At 34.8% G+C, this 19,896-nt stretch overlaps 1 protein-coding gene across 8 annotated transcripts in view; it reads left to right on the top strand.

Moving 5' to 3' along the window:
* The first annotated feature begins 2,161 nt into the window (after positions 1 to 2,161).
* LOC128190666 (pleckstrin homology domain-containing family G member 5-like) overlaps positions 2,162 to 19,896 on the top strand; it is a 55,975-nt gene continuing 38,240 nt past the window's right edge. For 2 of the 8 annotated variants that reach the window (XM_052862789.1, XM_052862791.1), the window contains exons 1-4: positions 13,465 to 14,496; positions 15,660 to 16,791; positions 18,166 to 18,301; positions 19,629 to 19,779. In XM_052862789.1, the coding sequence (XP_052718749.1) occupies positions 15,841 to 16,791; positions 18,166 to 18,301; positions 19,629 to 19,779 (1,238 nt within the window). In that variant the 5' untranslated portion in view covers positions 13,465 to 14,496; positions 15,660 to 15,840. Of the gene's footprint in view, positions 2,759 to 8,528; positions 8,615 to 10,106; positions 10,187 to 11,201; positions 11,331 to 13,463; positions 14,497 to 15,659; positions 16,792 to 18,165; positions 18,302 to 19,628; positions 19,780 to 19,896 lie in introns of those variants that run through there. The other 6 variants (XM_052862790.1, XM_052862792.1, XM_052862794.1 and 3 more) reach the window with 5 other exon arrangements.

Here is a 19,896-nt window from a genome sequence, read left to right as displayed (position 1 = left end):
GAAAATATGATAAATTTAAATAAGGGGTTTTAAGGGCTGTCGAAAAGCCCTTCCTTTTTGTTGGAGACAAAAATAGGTCTAGTTGATTTTGTGCTTATGAACCTTTCAAAGTGTATTGTATATAGATCATTTTTTACAATACAAAATGAATTATTTAGAGTCACTTCCACTTAAATGTGAATAAATGTATTCACCTCTTTAATTATGAACGTATACTTACCGATTTGATTTTTTTTAAACGAAAAAGTAGTTAGAGTTCTTTCCCTTAGACTAGAACTCTTCGTCATGAAACACGGAGGCGCGAAATTGTAGAATTTATGAAAGTAGAAAACAATGTCCAGATGAAAACTGCCTAACTCAGTAACTGGGGGCTTCTAAAGTTCTTTAATCTGATCAGCGATGTAGTTAACGTGGTGGATGATGAGTGAGACGGAGGAATCGGAAGTTCGAGGTTATATATAATTGATTATCCATTTTGAATTCATTTACATTAATTTCTCGGGTTTCTCTCAGAAAGTTGATCTGTTTATCATTCACTGTTCAATGTTTACAAACACCTCAAACACAGTGACAAACAGTCAAAAAGAGACACAACCCGAAAGAGCCTGTCACGACCTTTTAGTCTCCTTGAGTTCTCTCCATTTCAATTGGGTTATTAAGGTATATATGGTACACCACAGGTCTGACAGATGTGAAACAATTCCGTATTTTTGTATTCACTGCCACTCGAGCAGTTCTTACTTACAGATACAACTGTTAAAATCAATAATTTGATAGTTTTATCTTTAAGTTTAATTTACAGATAATACTGTTAAACAGTTAAATGATTGATTTAACAGTTTAATCTCTAAATTAAATAAATTAGATCTTGTACCGGTAGTTTAATGAATGCATGAAATTTTTTTTGTCACAAATAGGCACCCAGAGAATTAAACAAAACCGACCACCTTGCATGGTGGACATTCACATCAATTAATTTTCTACTCTCAGCAATTAGCATTGACTGAGGCATCAGGTTCCTGGAATTTTATATTGTACAAGTATTTGATATAGAATGGTTTCTTTCATGTCTGATGAAAGTGTTTTTGTGGGTTTTCACAATTACAGCATAATTTGTTCAACAGATGATTTATTGGTATAAAACACCAAAAGTATTATATATATGTCCAATATTTGATTAAGCTAATTAATTTTTAATCACATTACATATAAGGTTCATCTTTCACACATATAGATTTATTTGGAAGGGGAAGTATTTATAAAAAGCAACATCTAACATATTTACATGCATGTATCATAATGATTATATAATTATTTATCTAGACAACCAGCAGTCTATATATTAAATAAAGTTGATGAATAATGTGACAACTAGATGTTAGGAATTAAAATTGCCTGCATGCAGATCTAAGAAGCTACTGGTAAGTTATTGAAAGACAACTTTCACATAGCCATTGGTTTTTGGTCCACACCGCTCCCCTGGAGGGATGGAAAACCCTTGGCTAGCAAAGATGTTGAAAGATGAAATATATACATGCATATAGCTCAATTAAATTTAAAAACTAGTTTTATATATGCTACCCAATTTCCAGCTTGCCTCAATATGGTATCACATATGATAAAGTTATAAAATGATAATTAGTTTATTAAAATTCAATATTGGTAATATTTTCTCTGCTTATTTATCAGCAATTATGGTTTTTAATTTTTTAAAGTGTATATTTTCTTAATGTGATATACATGTATGCTGTACATGAATCTTCTAGCTGGCATCTTCCTATACGCATGGATAGAAGATGGAGAGATTATCACGCTTTTAAGATGTTCAAATTTTTTAAAATATGCACATATATAATGATTATCATACCTGTTAAATTGGTGTAATAATATATAGGTATTGAAAAGTAAAGCCTTTAGATGTGTTTTTTTATGCCCCTGGTTTGTCAGTGGAGCATGTCCCCCTAATCTTTATATGTGAACAATGAAAATGGAAATGAATATATGTTCATGGGTATTGAAATGAACACTTTTATGGAGGTTTTATTACCGTAGTATGTGAGGAGCAGGGTTCAACAAATACATGTATCTGAAATTTCCAGCTTATGGGGTTCTTATTGGCTTGCAAATTTGACAACTGTGAGAGAATTAGAAATAGCTATTTATGGAAGTTTGTACACAAAGCGTTTGTCTGCTGGATATCATGTCTGTAAGAAGATTAGACGTTTAATGAGGCAGGAATACCTTTTACTTCATTAGCAAGCTTGTGTATTGGGCTATTAAGTGACCTTGTCCTGTTATTCCATTCTGTCCACATAAGATTCCTAAAATCCAGTGGAATTTGTTTATGCTGAACTGTTGACAAGGCAGATTAGAGAAGAGTTTTTAAACACGATTGGGAATTTGCAATATACCCACTGAAGCTCAGAATTTTTCAAGGGGTGGACAAAGTCAGATTGTGGTAATTTATGCATAAATTGCCTGGTGTACCCCCCAAAAATGGATCCGAAATCCACGGTGCTGTGGCTGAACTCTCCCGAGAGCTCAGGTCCAAAGATGATAACCCTTCTGAGTCTGGAGGATGAGGAGGAAGACAATAAAGAGTGTGTGGAAGATCATCACAAGACTTTGAATGAAGACAGCTGTGATGGTCAGAATTCCCTTACTCCTGATTACGCTCAGAGATGCAGCTCGGATAATGAAAGTTTTCGGAGTCAGGAAACTTCCGACAGTGAATGTGGTAGTGTGTCATATACAGGAGGTAAATGTGTGAGGTCTTTTGATAAGAAATAAGCTTACCATCATGTTTATTGTACTAACATAAATGAATTGTTCTTGAAAATGTTTGATACAATTCATTGCATGCACTGGTACACCATTATAAGAAGTAAAATATCCACTGAAGTGTCAGTAAGTCTGAAGATATTCCTGAAATATCAACTGCCAGGTTAATTGATTAAAAAAAATCCACTGCTCTGTATTTGGTAATGGATTTTTTTAAGGGGGAAAAACTTGCATCTGATCAAACAGTGGTTGACGAATATGTTGATGTGTAATTCGTCAGCGTGATGGATTAGCTGTAATGTGGGACACCTTAGTGCATCGTTACGTTCCGAGGCTCTAAGATCTAACCTGTCAGTTCGTCGACTAGGAAATACTTTCTCATATCAGATGTAATATATCTGAGCTGTGTAAATGAAATGCTCTGTTTGTCATGCAAATACATATGACCCTTGTGTAAGAGACTGTCTTAAGTTTACTTAAGAATGAATTCAATTTGATGAAGGCATCAAGTAACCTTAGTACTGTACTTTTGCTCAGTTATGAGAAACGTTATACATGAATTAACTTCAAATTAGATTAATAATTAGACTGAAGCATGTATATGAATTGTACTTGATGCTTCTGCTTTCTTTTTGATTTCTAAAATGAGTACAAAATTTATTTGGTCTACTACCGGTAGTTGCTTTTTTTCTCTCTATAGTAAGATTTGCCTCCCTTCTCTCTACTCTCTGTATTCAAATCGACTTTAGCATTAGATTATTTTAAAACAAAACTTTTTTTGATCAAGTATGTTTGCTAACGGAATTCAGAAGGTTCAAACTTTGCAGAAGATGTCTCACTTTTACTAATCCCATTTTGAATTGCTCTGACTTCTGCCATTTTTTTGTTTTTCAAGTAAAGGAAACCACATTACTTGTGTTCATTGTGTATGTCAGGTTATGACATAAAAACAGCATTTCTCTGCCTGTTGAATTTGATAATGCTGTGGGAAAATATGACATGATTAAAATTTTTGGAAGAAAAAAAAAGAAGATAGAAAATATGATCGGAAGAGATTTGCACAATTATTGTAAAAAGGATCTTTAAAAAAAGTAACTTTAAATGTAGTGTTCTTTGGGAATCCTTCTAATTGGATTTGGAACCTGATACGTTGTTTCTATTGATGCATGTCTGCTGATGGAGTTATAAAGATGAGAGCATTATTTTGTGTGAAACTCGGGCCGGAAATTACCAGAAGTCTTGGTTTTGGAAGTGAGATGTTGTCGGCAAAGGAATATAATGTTTTACTGAGGAGGAATTTATATGGGTGACATTATGTGAAATCCTCTTGAAAGATCTTTGCATCTTATTAGAGTTTTATTGTATTGAGGTTTATCCTTTGATATTTCAAACATTTGTGAGAGCATATCCAGCTTAATCCAGGGTATAGCCTATCAGGATTTTTATGTTTTATGTCTAATCCCTACGAATGTTACCCAGGGGATGTAATAGAATACTGGTAAATCCTTGCGACAATCAATTTTACAACACTTGAAATCACTGTTTTTATCTAAAAAAGAGTTTGATTAAATCCTCAGTGTTATAGATAGTGCACATGTTATTGGGGAGCCGTTTTGTTAATTTGAATCCCTTTAACTCCAATCACTCTTTATTAAGGTCGTGTATCTTTGCGAATGCCCCCATTGAAGAGGGTGTCGCATAGTTCGGAGCTTTTTTCTGGCTAGTGACAGATAGGGATGTTTACTCTTGCCCTCCAATGAACTGAATGCTATGATTTATTGATTGAGATGTAAAGCCTCCAGTAGGACTTGTATTAACATTTGTTGACTCTTCTTTTTAAAATATTGGACCCTGTACGTTAAGCAATACTTGTGACTTCCGAATGCCTAGAACAAGAACTACCAGGGTTTCTGACCTGGAGGTAGCAGGTTGATATAATGTCTCTTTTTCAACCAAAGTCCAGTAAGTATATAAGTTCAATTATTTTAAGAATTCTGCCCACGCTGTCTCTTAATTTTTGTAGGATATTTATAGTTCTTGATAGCAGTTGTGTTGTATTTTTGTTGAAGTTCCAGATCAGTTTTTTGTCTTGTAATCTGATGGACTTGAATTAAGGCATGTCACATAAGAGTTGGATAAAAAATTTGACCTTGTGACCAACAGTGACCAACATTGGTACAGACTGCTAAAGATGTATTAACTTCATGTGATGTTGTTTATGTCACTACTCTCAGTGCTTAAGGCAGGTATTGAGTTTAAAAGAAATTTTGCCAAAAATAATACCGATTGTGAAAGGGCTGGAACATTACTAGAATGTCAAGGTGGCTTGAGTTTCTCTTTATGGTCAGTTGAGAGTTATACATACTTGACGCTTTGCAAAGGGGGGACTTAAAGATTGAGCAATCAATGCAGTCATTACAAACACTGGAATCACATCCAGTGATGACCATCCTTGTTATGTGGAATTAACAACCTCCATGCAGTTACATACCTGTTGATATTTGGAATATTTAAGTACAGTCTGACATCTCTGAAGCTTTGTAAATTGTGATAATTGAGAAATGATGGGCCTGTTGGAAGCTATTATACAGGAGTTGGACATCAGAGGTAGGTGTGTGTCCAGTAAAGGTTACATGCAATATTTTTCCTTCTTGAATTGTGTGTGCAGGTATTGTGTGGCTAAAAAGTTGAAGCCTTGCATTCATTAGCCAGGTAAGCATGCTTATTATACCAGCATAATATGCTATATTTATTTACTCTTGATTATTGTTTTCTTTTTGATCCTCATCTCTAATACATGTACTTATCTTGTTAAATTATGTTTAAATTTCATATTTTGTATCTTTTTATAATTCATATAAGAAAATGTAATCGATTCATGTAAAATAAGTTGGTTTTGCTTGCATGAAGAAATTGACATCAAGATTAACAAAGATTTATGAGTGTAATTCTTAGTATTCTAGGATTTAAATTCTCAGTTTTCTAAGAGTTCTCGGTATTCTAGGAGTTTAATTCATGGTATTCTATGAGTTTTATTCTTGTTATTCTGTGAGTTTTATTCTCAGTATTCTACGAGTTTTATTCTCAGTATTCTACGAGTTTGATTCTTGGTATTCTGTGAGTTTAGAAACGATCGCCATCCCTTTAAAATCTTGATGAATTATTGTGGTTTCTCAAGCTTAAAGAAATATGTACCTGTAAATAATTTTTCTATGCAGTATAAACCTTGATTAGTATCTTACTAAATCTTAAATATTCTTCAACTGCTTAACGACAAAAATTGATCATTATTTCTTCCAACTGAGTGTATGATAATTGTTGTTAGCCCACAATATATTTCAAAAATGTATGTAAATTGTATATACATGCAGACATAGAGAGCCATATAATAGGATTTACCTTTGAAAGTTTCTTCAAGTATAAATGCACTTTTTGATTGTAATAAATTGAACATGGGATTGATAAACAGGTACCGTATATGTTTATTCAAATTGTTGTTTATGACTTCATTTACATCGAACTGTGTGTATAATCCATCAATACTGGTATATATATATATATATACCTGCCCACAAGGAATGTGTCACTGTATGCGAAGAATTCACCTGTTATTTACCTATTTGAATCCCCGCTAGAAAATTCAGCAGTGATTGAACATTTTTCGCACTGTTTAGAGAGCAAATTGTAGCCTTCAGTTTTATAACACTGATTGTCTCGTGGTTGTGGGAAACTCACCGAGGCACTACAAAACTTTGCACAGATTTTAAGGCATGCCATTGGTAGATTTGGTGACAGTCAGTGGTTATAGAGTACGAGAAAGAAACAATTGGTGATCTATTTACTATATTGTGAGGCAGTCAGGCATGACCATCACTTGGTATGTCTACCATGATAGTATATTTTGACCTACTCCTTCATCCATCTTCAAAGTGTCGGCTTTTTACGCTTCAGATTAAGTGGATCTACTGATCAAGAGGATATTTTGGTAACCCTTTGACTTGGATTTTCACACCAAGGTACATTTAATCTCCCAGTTTATTATTTACCTTTATATAAGGCTTTTTGTCTTTTTTGTTTATGAGGTGTTTTTTGTTTTTCCTTTTTGTGGATTTTGCACTTATTGTTGCTTTTATAGATTATAAGATACTTGTATTTTTTTCATAGAAGCTTTATAAAAACTTTGTTAAAGCCAGCTTTAAAAACAAGTGTTAATTATAATATGTATGAAGAGTCCTGCATATTCTTTCATGAGTTACAAGGTATCAATTTTGCCCAGGTAAACAATATGCATTTTAAGTCTGCTTAAACACTGGGCAGTATTACAGTTGTGCTAACAATACTTATGTAGAAATGCAACATTAACCTGAAATTGACAATGTATATTGTTTTTCTCTACAAAAATATGAGTCAGACTTAAAGTTATCAGATTTGTACGAACATGTAATAAACTCCTAACTGTCACTATTGATGTCATTAATTTTTTTTTATTAATTTGTATTTTTGTCCATAACCATTTATTATATGTCTTAGAAAAAAAACTAGTGCATTATTCACTAGTAGCTGGAATATTAATTCTTTTGGATGGTCATAATGAAAGCCTTGCAGCTTTGAATTACTTTATTTATTCATATATGCTGGATTTTCATTCAGTTACTTGACAGAATCAAGCCTGTGATGTTTTCTTTTAAGAGCTAGCTAGGTCACTTACCTGAATGCACGTTGTCTTTGCTTGCATGCATTTACTTAGACTAAGCCGTGGAACATTGTGTAGTCTAATTACACATTTTTGTTTGGAATCGTTAATGAACAGCTGAACAGTGTTAATTTCTGTGTTGTAAGATGAAGTTCTCTTGGTTTTTATGTGTTAACACTGTCCCTTACTTGTAAGGTCATTATTCACAAGGAACTGTTCTGCCTTATGCCCCCCACTACCATCTTGTTCACCAGAATTGTTTGTAAATACGTTGACATGAATTCTTCTTTATATTATGGCTATTTTGGTTTATGACCACCGGATTGTTGTTTTCGCAATTAGTGGCAGACTGGAAGTGCGATAATTATAAAGGAATTTATCTACAAGGACTCCCTCTAAGGAAGGTGGCCAGGTTTATGCAGATTGAAGTGTAACAAACTTTATATAGAGACATGCCTGATTTTATGACATGATTATTATTTTCGAGCAATATACTAAGTGGCACTTTTTGCTAAAAATATAAATGCTAGTCATTTTGGATATTTTTTTTTATTGCAATATGAATAATTTTGCACAGGTGAAATAAAGGCATTGCTCAAGAATGCAATGTACGTTCAGGACATTAAATTTCAAGTGAACAAAAAGTTTTTTGTTTAAAAGGTAGGTACGGAACATCAGTGAAATAAGTGGCAATATTTGTTATCAAGTTTGTTTTTAGATTATATGGAAAAACCCACTGATCCACATGAATCAATTTGTTATTACAGTATTTATATCAAGTCTTGCATGTTAATTAACTAAACATTAAAAAATAACATACCAGTAGACTGTTAGTTTGTCATATAGCTCATTGCTGATCAATTTCAACAGGTGTGCATGATATTACTGGTAATCAATTTTAATCAGATTGTTGTATTTTTTCTCGACCAAGTCAATAATACATGTGTATCCTGCATGTTAATCCACAATGCTTTGTTTGGAGTTGTGTAAATTTGGTTGTGAACCAAGCATTCACCTGAACTGAGAGAAATCGTTTCCTTGTTGTTGGTTTCAGATTGTGATACTGATGGTTGGGATGCAGGACTAGACGATATGGAGTGCCAGAGTTCTCAGTGTCAGCACAAGACCATAGCCATAAGGGTAAGACAGGAGTTACTTATCATAGAGATGGTGACGGCATTTACCAACTAGTAGATAGTGCAATGACACCCATTTTGAATATGGCACTGTCAGAAACCCTTGACAGTTGATTATTATGCTCAGTTTGATAATAATCAACTGTAGGTTTCTAGCTATGTGGGTACTGTTGAGAGTATGTACCCTTGGGTAGTGAGTATAATTATTAGTGAGTAAATTTAATGGTGCAAAGATGCAATGTGTAGGATATTGTCAGGGGTGCTTCAACATGAAACAGTTGTATGATTGTATGACAGATAGATGGTGGTGCAATGAAAAAGGAACAAAACTAACTGAATGCGAGTGGTGTATTTGAATGGTATGTTTGGTTTGTGTGGTGCAAAGACAGATCATGATGATGAGTGATTGTAGTGGTGAACAAAAACACCATGTGACTGGATGGCTACAAGTGGTTATAGATGGTTGCTTTTGGGGAAAACACCACCAATTGAATGGTTTTTATGTGGTGAAAAGACAGGTGAATTATTGTGATTATAAGCAGTACAGTGGATGGTTTAGGTAGTTAAAGGACAAAGCATGATGAAGGATGGTTGTGAGTGGACTAAGAACACAGAATGAGGATGGGATGGTTCAAATGGTTCAAAGACATGACATGAAATTGGTGTGGGTTAAATTGCACAAAAATGCATAAAATTGGGATTGCATAAATGGTGCAAAAACACAGCATGAAGATGGGATGGTATAAGTGGTGCAAAGACACAGCACGAAGATGGAATGGTGCAAAGAAACAGCATGAAGATGGGATGGTATATAAATGGTGCAAAGACACAGCATGAAGATGGGATGGTATCAGTGGTGCAAAGACACAGCATGAAAATGGGATGGTATAGATGGTGCAAAGACATATAATAAAGATGAGTGGTTAGTGTGAGTGGTATTTAGATATGCAGTGAAGATAATTGTGAGTTGTGCAATACACTCCATGAAGAAGGCTGTACATTTGTAAAGTACTAAGTCAGGATCACATGGGAAAAAATCACCATAAACATTTCAGGAATGGAAATGTATTAAGTTATGTTTCTCAAAATTCTGACCAAAGTCTAAAATTGTTTTTTATTCTAGTCATTGCTGCCTCATAAAGGGACATGGCAGGTCTGCATCAAAGTATTTATCAAAACAATGCTGTATTTGTGTTACAGTGTACACTGTAATGAAGCATAAATTCCAATCTCATCTTGTTATTCTCTACTCCAAACTAGATAAAGTGATTAAATTTCAGCCATTCAAAGTTAAGAAAATTATGTCATAAGTGTTTTGTTGCCAATACCCCTATCCATGAGTTGGTATAAAAATGATTCTTTTGTATTTGGAACTTTCAAAGGCAATGTTAAGCAGAAGCCATCAGCCATGTAATACGAGAACAGCTAGATAGGAGTCATCAGTCAGCCTCCTCTCTGGACTTAAAACTTTATTGCCAATTTTGTGTTTAAATAAGGAATACTTCAAAGAGTGCTGTAACAAAGAGAGGAATGCCAATGAGTTGTATGTGTTGAGGCAGAAATGCAAGGTAGAAAAGTTCAGAGCCGAACTCTTGAGTTCAAATAAAATGCAACAAGGTCATTGACGTTGAAATAGGGAATACACACTTATTGACAGGCCACAGTATGGTTACAAACTTTGTGACCAAAAGTGGGCTGAAATTAGAGAATGAAAATGACTGGTTGCCCTGGTCCCATGGTATCACATGTCAACTTCATGCTGTTTTCTTCATATTGAAGTGATGGGTAGACCATCTTTTTGAAAGAAGACAACGGTATGGCAAGTGAAATTCAGACCAAATGAATGCAAAGCAACAAAGAACTGGATATGACAATATGCCTACAAGCATGGACTCTGACTACACTTTACCATGTATGGGGGTAGTCTTGATTACTGCTGAGGGCCTGAGACACAAATCTGGTTTTGAAATCTCAGTGACCCTTAGTTTATACATGTACTTTAACTGCTGGATTGAATGCTAGCCTCACAGAAAAGTCAGTTTGGACAAAATGCATAGTTCTAAGTCCAAATAAAATTTTCTCAGGACTGTTAAGAATTGCAGAACATTCTTAATTTAAGGCACATTGTAGCCAGCTAGGATTCTTAAATGCTAGAACTTACTGGTTAAATGTAAAGATGTTTTGTTATCATTACTTGTAAGAGACTACCAAAAAAAGACCTGCTGAATGGAGTAAACAGACTCATTACATTATACATACCGGGGTATGCCATGTTTACCCAATAGAGTTATCTTTACTGTATTATGGGGCAGCTAATGTACAGGAGTGAAATTCCAGGTACATTAAGGTATCGTGACAACTCTTTGATTATGAATAATTTTAATTCTAAATGAGTATATTCTCACTGTAATGCGTAAAAAAGCTGTAAAAATTTTTTTTATCATGACAGAAAAAGTGCAACACTGTCCAAAGATGAAAGCAAACTAAATGTATGCAAGATAATAAAGATTGTGTTTTTTAGCAACATAGTGGGAGCCAAAAATTGTGTGTGTATGAGTTGATCATGACATTGATGGTTTGTCAGGTGTGAGATCTCTAGAGTTTTACCTGTGTAAGCATGATCACCTTGCCATTGTGAAGATTTGTCCAATTACCAAACAGCTCAGTGAAGGAAAACAACTTGTTCCTTTTGATCTCCATGAAAAGCTTTCAATCAAGCTGTAATTTTAGCTTACATGGCGTTTTATTTTATTAATCGTGTCTGTCTCTGAAACCATAGATGTGAATTGATACAGGTTTCTTTCTTTAGGCAGTGTGACGTGACAGAAAGACATCATTCACCTATATATATATACCCATATGTGGTGTTGATGTAGAAAATTAAAGGTCCTGAATGATGAATGACTTAAGAAATATATAATCATGATAGATGAATTGACTGCTATTGTTATGCAACATCTGTAAATGTTTCTTGAAAGAAGCAAAATCTGTGAGGTATAATATCATGTTTGAAACATACGCATGCATAGTGTATTAATACTTTGAGACTGTGCATCAATATACATTGTACTGGTACTCAGAGTTCACATCTCAAGTTTATTTATGACTTAGTAAGTCCAAAACTAGCAAACATTTTTGCAGTTGTGCTCAGTCAGTTGCAAGATTTTTGCATGTAGTAGTATTGTACAGGACTGTAGCTCTGACAACCCAATATTTCACCATAGCTAGAGCTGTAGTTCTACTTCTGTAAATGGTATGCAAAGGAAGCTTATTGAAATTATTATATAATATATGATAATTAATTAAATAATTTTATATAATGTAATATTATATAAATAGTGCCTGTTTGGGAGGGTAACAGTTGAAATTGACACCCCGAGAAAACCATTGTCAACCGACACGAAGCGGAGGTTGACAATGGTTTTCGAGGGGTGTCAATTTCAACTGTTATCCTCCCAAACAGGCACTATTTATTTTGTTATACTGAATGTCTTTTTTAAAATTTTTAAGAAAATTTTACTGCTTTTATATAGGAATAACGTGAATTCTACAGCGAACCGTACGCGCATAATTTTCGCGCATGTAACATTTTTTAATGTTACCCGTTGCCAAGTGCGTTGCTAACGCTGAGGGTAATAGTAAATATTATTAACTGCGTCTTAACCAATCAGATTTCAGTATTTAACATGAAAGTATAACAAATAATATTATTATAACTTCCCTCTCACTCTCCTTATATAGACCCCATATCCATTGTTCTGCATTTTTGTGACAGTTCTTTACTTGATGCCTGTTCAGCAAAGTGGGTGATCACTTGCAGTGGCCAAAGGTTGTGTTATGGGTATAGGGGATTATTGAGAGTGCTTGTGATCCCTGAACAGGTCTCTGGTGAGCTAAATGATCCCTGAACAGGTCTCTGGTGAGCTAAATGATCCCAAAACTCCTGCCTCCTCCCATCTCTCCTTGACACTCAGGGTTAGTCAGTAATACTCTTATCTGTTGTTCTCTGAGTGTTCATTCATTTCTTTAGTGTATACAAAAAATGAGATCTTGGCAAACAAGTGTCTGAACCAAATGAAGTTTTTTGTGTCACTGTTTGTATACAGTTTTTTTTGTGTCAGTGTTTGTGTATACAAAAGATGAATGTATTTAAAAATGACAACTGGCCTGGAGATTATTCCCTCTGTTCATATTTATCTATGTCAGCAAGTTTGCTCACAGACTGTTGTTTAGTGAGTCAGAGAAAGGTGCAAGGTTCCGCGAGATGGCATCTGCCTCCTGAATATTAATGATTTCCTTAAAAGACTTTCTCTATAAAATTTTAAATTGTTAATAGCTGATAAGCTATGCTAATGTGATAAAGTTTAAATTTATAGATGATTATCTGCAGTAATACTGATGTTAAGATGGTATCTGAGATTTCGCTGTAAAGAATGGGATTTTTGCGTTGAATGCTTTAAAGGAAATAATACTTGTATTTATATATGATGTCAAAGATAAGGGTGTTTACTTAGATGCACCATGATGAGTTCGATATCATCATGTTTTAGAAATGAGTTTAGGACATAATTTGATATATCTGAAAAGCTGTTGGCAGGCATGCCTTGTTTAAATAAAAATGAGATGAAAGATTACTGACAATAGAAGAGGCACTGTAACCATTGAAACGCTGACAACTAGGGAATAGAATATGCAGGTTGTTTATTATTTGTTTGCTTAAAGTGTAATTTCAAAGCAAATATTAGGTTTGCCGGGGTAAAACACCCGTGTCTCTTTTTAAGTTGCATAAGGCACCACACCTCTCCTCCTCGTACATAGACTGTCTCGTGTATGGCCACGACTCAGTGGCTCTTTTTATCCTAGATTTTCTTTTCAAATAAAGTTGCTGTTGGCTGGCAATGAATAAATCAGCACATACACCACTACCCCCAATGTGTTTTATCAATTACCATAACTGCTCGATTCACCACTTTTGAAGTGTACATAAAAATTATCTGATTGTTGATTCATGATCATTCAAAATTCATCTTCTGGATATCAGGATATCAATTGGACAACCAATCTTTTGATGAGAGTGAGATCAGAGATTGGACTATACCACACCTTGTTTCCTCTTCGATGACACAACCCCAGCTTTAAATGGAACCGTTTTGGAGAACTATAAAGGAGACCAGCGGGAGCTATTTATTAAGTTTAAATCCCCTCCTCTTTTGCAGGGTAGTACTTACTTTTGCTTAACAAGATGAGCCCTGTCAAACAATTAGTCATCTTTCTGGTGGACTAGCATGGACTGTCAACAAAAGTAGCATGGCTTTGAGATCCTCTAGGTTATGCAACAGATAGGTGTAGAAGGATTACAAATCTCACTGGAAAAACAGCAATTGATGGGGAGTCTTCTATAGAGTGAGCAGCGATTATTATGATATGGAACAATAAGCAGATCTCTCCAAAACACAGTCTTTTGTTTGCATCTGGTGAACTCCAAACCAGCAATAAAGATGTTGAAAAAAGAGGATTTAACAAGATAAGAACCTATTCAACATTGATCAGTGAGGTTAGCAAACCGTTTTATGCCTGTGTAACTCGTTAAGAGATCCCACTATGTATTGCGAAGCAGGTGCCACATGTCTTTGTAGGTGTGGTAATTAGGGGTCCGCTCTCTTTTCCAGGTCAGTATCATTGACTGGAAAAGGTAGGAAATATCAGGCTTTTTTACCAAGGGGGATCGTGTGAAAAAAATTAGTGCATTTATCTGGCCTTTTCTTCAGGATGTTTTAGAAAGGAGTGTTTGACTTGATTGTAGGTTTAAATTTGGATGTGTCCAGTGATGAAATGGAGATGGAGTAATTTATGGATTAACCTTGACACAATGTAAATGAAATCTTTGTAGGTATTCTATTTTGAGTTGATGCTGTTGTTGTTTGATTTTATGTTTTCAGTTTATTTCGATGGCCTTATGATTTTGATATGTTTGAAATATATGAGGTGCCGACACTATGGTTCAAATTAACTCTGGATAAAATTTTGTCATTCATATGCAACTTTTGATTTATTTTTTATCAGTCAATATATACAAGGATGTATTTCATATAAAATTTGCCCAATAAATTTGGAAAGGATGTGATAATTTTGAGTTAGCTAGAGTTGAAAATTGAATAATCAAGTGTTAAAATATCACTTTGCCCTTTAAAACACCTAAAATCTTCTATAATTGATCCTTGCAGGCAACTTCAACTCAAGCAGGTGGAAATGTAAGATCTAGCTGTTTGCTTTTCAAATTTCATTCAAAATTTTTAATCCCAAGTAATGACAGTCATTGTTTGAGGTACTTGAAGGTTTGGTATCAAGTTTATATGTGTCAGCTTGTCTTTATTCATGAAGGTTTATAATTAGAAAGGAGAGCTGTAAGGACAAAATATTATCTGTAGTTCCTTCTGAAATAGAAGAAATTCTATATGTATGCATGGTTAGAGATCTATGGTGTTCAATGAACTGGCCTTGTTTTTGTTTTTGCATTCAACAAGTAATAGCTTTCCATTTTCTGTATTTATAGTTTAAGAGTTCTTTAGACTTTTGGTCAATCAGGAAGGGGACCAATCCGATAGACAGAGATAGTCAGTGCTAAGCATTCAAAGTTAAAGGAAGAAAGTTCCTTATGTAAATGAACACAGTGCATGCCTCTTTGATGGGCAAGCATGAGATATAAGGTCCAGACATATTGATATGTTTATGGAAGGCCTGAGATTAGGTGGAATGTGTCTCTTCTGATCTTGACGTGGTTGTAAGTAAATAGAATGAACTTTTTGACTTACTGACCCTGCTGAATGGATTGTTAATCTTCCATTGACGGCTTATCATTAGGAATTGGTTTTTGATGGATTATAGTTATTGTTGTGATTTGTTAGAGTTGACATTCCCCCATGGATTAATAGGCTATAGATCAGCTGGAAAGAGTTATAAATCCTCAAGTGAAAGCTTATCATAAGATAATTCTAATATTCTTTATCAGTTTTAAAGCTTTTAAAGTAGAAAAAAAAATTATTTTGTAGTTGAATCCAAAGAAAGGGATTCTATACAAAGAATGTGATGTTAATTCCTTATTCAATAAGTCCAGGATGATGATAATGGGTGACTCAATGCAATACTATCGGAAAATGTGAGGAATGTGTTGATCCCCTCTGAAGGATCTTGTTCAGGTGCTGCTAATAGCCAATATTTCTCAGGATAAGGATGCCCAAGAAAAGCAAACCAAAGAAGATCAAAGTACTAGCTGCCCGCCAGTTGTCAACTCCGGAAAAACCAGCCTCCAAGAAAAAAGTCAAATTAACACGTCAGTCTCATTCGTCCTCGGAGATCTACCAGCTGCAGACCAATAGCAGTGTCGACGACGACAATGTGGACACACCTCCACTCAGCAATAGTAGGCCCACTTCACCCCTGAACTTTTTTCTCCCGATTTTGGAGTATGGGTTCTCGTGGCCCAGGCGGAAAAGTCCGCTGAAATTGGCCACGGATCAGAAGAGGGTCAGGAGTCCTTTGTTGTCCTCCTCTCCAGATAGCGGTCTACCTAACTCTCCAGCCTCCGTGTATGATGATTTGTTCTCCCCGCCTAATGAGACTAAAAAAAACAAGGAGGTTCTGTCCTTCCCAGAGCCTGACAGAAACCCCTCCCCACTGTCAATGGTGTTGGAACACAATTCCTCATCCTCTTGCAGTGATGGAGAGACAGAGAATCAAGATCTGAGGTCAGTGCTGGAGGCATTAGATTATGTGATACAACGTGAACACGATGACAAGGAGCATCCCTATACCACTATCAAACATGATTCCAGTGATGAGGAAGACACTAGTGATACACTGAATAATAATCAGGATTCATCAAACAACACTAGTGATTCGGTGAATAACGAATCTCCAAGTAACTCATGTGATTCGCCCAGTAAATCACCAAAGGGTTTGGAACACTTGAATGGAATCATAAAAGATGGTAAAGGATCGGTGTCCAAAAGAGTTAGGTTTAACATAGATAACTCAGCAGAGATTAAGAAAGGCAGGAACTCGGATATTGTTAAGGCTTTGAGTGAGCCCTGTCTGTATGGAATCACTGTGACAGTGGTAGATATACAGCCTCAGGAAGGGGGAGGGGAATGCTGTACTGTCAAAGAGACATTTCAGGCTATGGTAGGTATACCCTCAGTATTGCAATACATGTACTAATATGCACTCATAACAATTTATCCTGTATGAAATTTTCTTCCAGTAATTAAGCTGTTGGTCAAAAAGGAGAGAAATAAGCTGTACTGTAATATTGTTTCAGGCTGAATATATGGCCATATGCTGAAACTATATCGTGAAAGACCTTTTATAAACTTTATGGTTTTCCAATTTACACATAATGATTTAGCTTTTGGTCATTATTAGTCATAGTCTCTTTATGATGATTAATTGTGCATGAATTTTTTCCTGATAATTTGAATCATGTTGTCAAAGATGAGTTCAATCAGATAATGAGGGTCATCTTAATTGTCATCAGCATGTCTCAGAATTATCAGATTGCTTAGAATTATCAGATTGCTTTGCTGCAGTGGTTTGTTTGTTACATAATTTGCCAGTCCCTCTACAGAATTGTTTTTGTGTGCAAACAATATTTGCACCAGGACTTTTAATTTTCACCTCCTACACGTTTTCAAATTGGTTTTGTAAAACATCCTGGTTGAACAGGTTTATTTAATCAGGATTTTAAAGGTCACTGGTCTAAAGAAATTGACCACATTATATAACTTTCATAATACAAATAACAATTACATTACTAATGAAAAAAAATGTTTGCAAAGTTTTTAAAGATTTTTGGGGCTGATTGATTTAACAATGAAAAAGATTAACTTGAAGAAGATGGTCCGACAAGCTGCTCTTCTTGTAGTTCTGACATACTGTATGAGGGGTTATTTTGGTGATTATGTGAAGAAATTCATGCCATTTATTTTTCTTTATTTTTATTTTTGCAATACCCATATTATTCACTATATGATTATGTAATTGAAAGCTTAATTTTGGTAAATTGGAATTTGGCTATTCAGGTAATTTTTATGATAAACTGCCAAATTCCAAAAGTATCACCCCACCCCTAAAAAGCTGTTGTAGGGTATTCATGATGAAAAATAGTAATCTTTATTGATTGAGATGAAACAGACAATTTAATATTTTGAGTCGCAAAATACGGTTGGAAATTAGCAGCCATTCCAAAATGATGTACCGGTAGTGTGCATCTTAACTTAATTAAGTAAGATTCAGCTCAGCCAAATAAAAATAATCTTTGTGAAGTATATTAATTGTGTTTATTTTAAACTTCATTTCAATGCTTACTTTGCTGCATGTACTTCTGAGTACTCCAGAATAAAAATCAAGTTATATCAATAATACTTAAAGCCATTTCGTACAAAAAGAGGAGTGTATGGAGATCTGTTTGTTAGCCCAATTTTTTATAAAGATTGTTATCCTTTTTCATGAAACAACTCATGTGGAACATTTTCCTCTTTATCTAAATAATCATTATAGGTTTGTCACCACCCAGACTGTGCAGAGGGCAATGGAGGCCATCCTCTGCTCATGTGCAAACCATGTGACAAGCGTATCCATGGCAGCAACGAAAACAGCAACCATCTGGTCCTTGATGCACCCAAAAAGAAACTTGGTATGACCTACTTTTATACCGGTACTTATGTTACCTACTTACCACATCATCAACACACAATACCTTGTGATAAATAAAACTATAGATATACAATTATATTATGGTAATTATTTAGCAGATCTACTGGTGTAATGTGTATTTGATATGCATTTAAATTGTTTGGCAGTTAAAATTCAATTTTAAAATTCACTTTCTATTGAAAATTTCATTATCAAATATTCAAAGTTTTATTAGACGTGATTGATACAATATTCAGTTTATTTCATATATCTTCATATATTTGACATGATATTTAGAAATGAAAAAAAAATCATTATTTCATTTTTAGATATTGATGCAATTAACATATAAGTTATTTGGTAGACATGTAAGAGACTCAATGACACATATACTGATGATGAGATCCTAAGAAGGATTATTGATGGAATTTAATGATTGCAGCATTAGGTTGATTTACTAAGTAGATTTAATTTATGATATTTCACTGCAGAATTATGATATTAAGTATTAATTAATAAGCTCATTTATCAAGATAAGATATAATGTACAAGATTATTGTGACACCAATTTGGCATTTTAAAGGTTAGGAGTTGACTTTTATATTTGGAATTGGGAATGTATATTCTATTCAAAGATGAATTTTCAATTGATAAAGTAATGATAATTGATTTGATATCAATTATACATGTCATATTTTGAAGTCTGCACATCTTGGGGGGGGGGGGGGGGGAGGGTCAAAACTAATCAGACAGGAAGTAAAAGATTTGCCTTTATTTGCTCGAAAAGAACGTGGCTTTGTGTGCCAACCCAACCTCAAATGTGTGGTTATTGCTGGAATAGGGTGAAAATTTGTTTGAATACAAGGAGTCAGTGTTTAAATATCAATCTCTTATCAAGCAGGCCTAATAGAGCACTACAAATGTACATCATGTGAACCAGTCTGATATTTAGAAGGATAACCTGTTCTAAACACTGTGTTGATCTAGTTATGTAAAAAAAATTTCTAATATGACACTTTTACCGAAACAATTTAATTGGTCTGAAAAAAAAAGAAATGATGGGATATCTAATATCAGATTGGAATCCTTCAGCATGTAAACCATATCTCTATGAATCAGACTTGGTCGTGTACATGTGTACTAAAGCTCCACTGCCTCGTCTTTCATGCCTGTAAATCTATCCAGTTGATTTTCTGGGGTGAAATGAGAGGCCAGGCTGTCAAGTGTGGCCGTTGGGTATCTCGGGTTCCCACTCTGATTTGGCCGGGGCATGAAGTCATTGTAATGGCGGCTGTCAGGCTAAAATTAATTGGGGGATGATTTTATAGGTTTGGCTCAGCTCGGCCGAGGGTCCTCCTCTCCTAATCTCGGGACTCGCAGTGAGTCCCACTCAGAGCTGAATCGTCGACACACGGCCCCTGAGGATGAGGATGATGATGCTGTGGACGGGATTTACATCAAGAAAAAAGAGGTCCAGGAGTAAGTCCACCCATTCATATATTTTAATTACATTTATATATTAGTTTAATTATTCATTGTTTAAAAATAATAAATTGATTAATCAATTGCTTAAGCATGCTTGCAACACTATTGAAA

The sequence above is a fragment of the Crassostrea angulata genome, chromosome 6 (genome assembly GCF_025612915.1).
Source record: "Crassostrea angulata isolate pt1a10 chromosome 6, ASM2561291v2, whole genome shotgun sequence".
Classification (NCBI taxonomy): domain Eukaryota; kingdom Metazoa; phylum Mollusca; class Bivalvia; order Ostreida; family Ostreidae; genus Magallana; species Magallana angulata.
The sequence above is the reverse complement of the archived record's forward strand: the minus strand, read 5'-3'. Positions and strand labels throughout refer to the sequence as shown.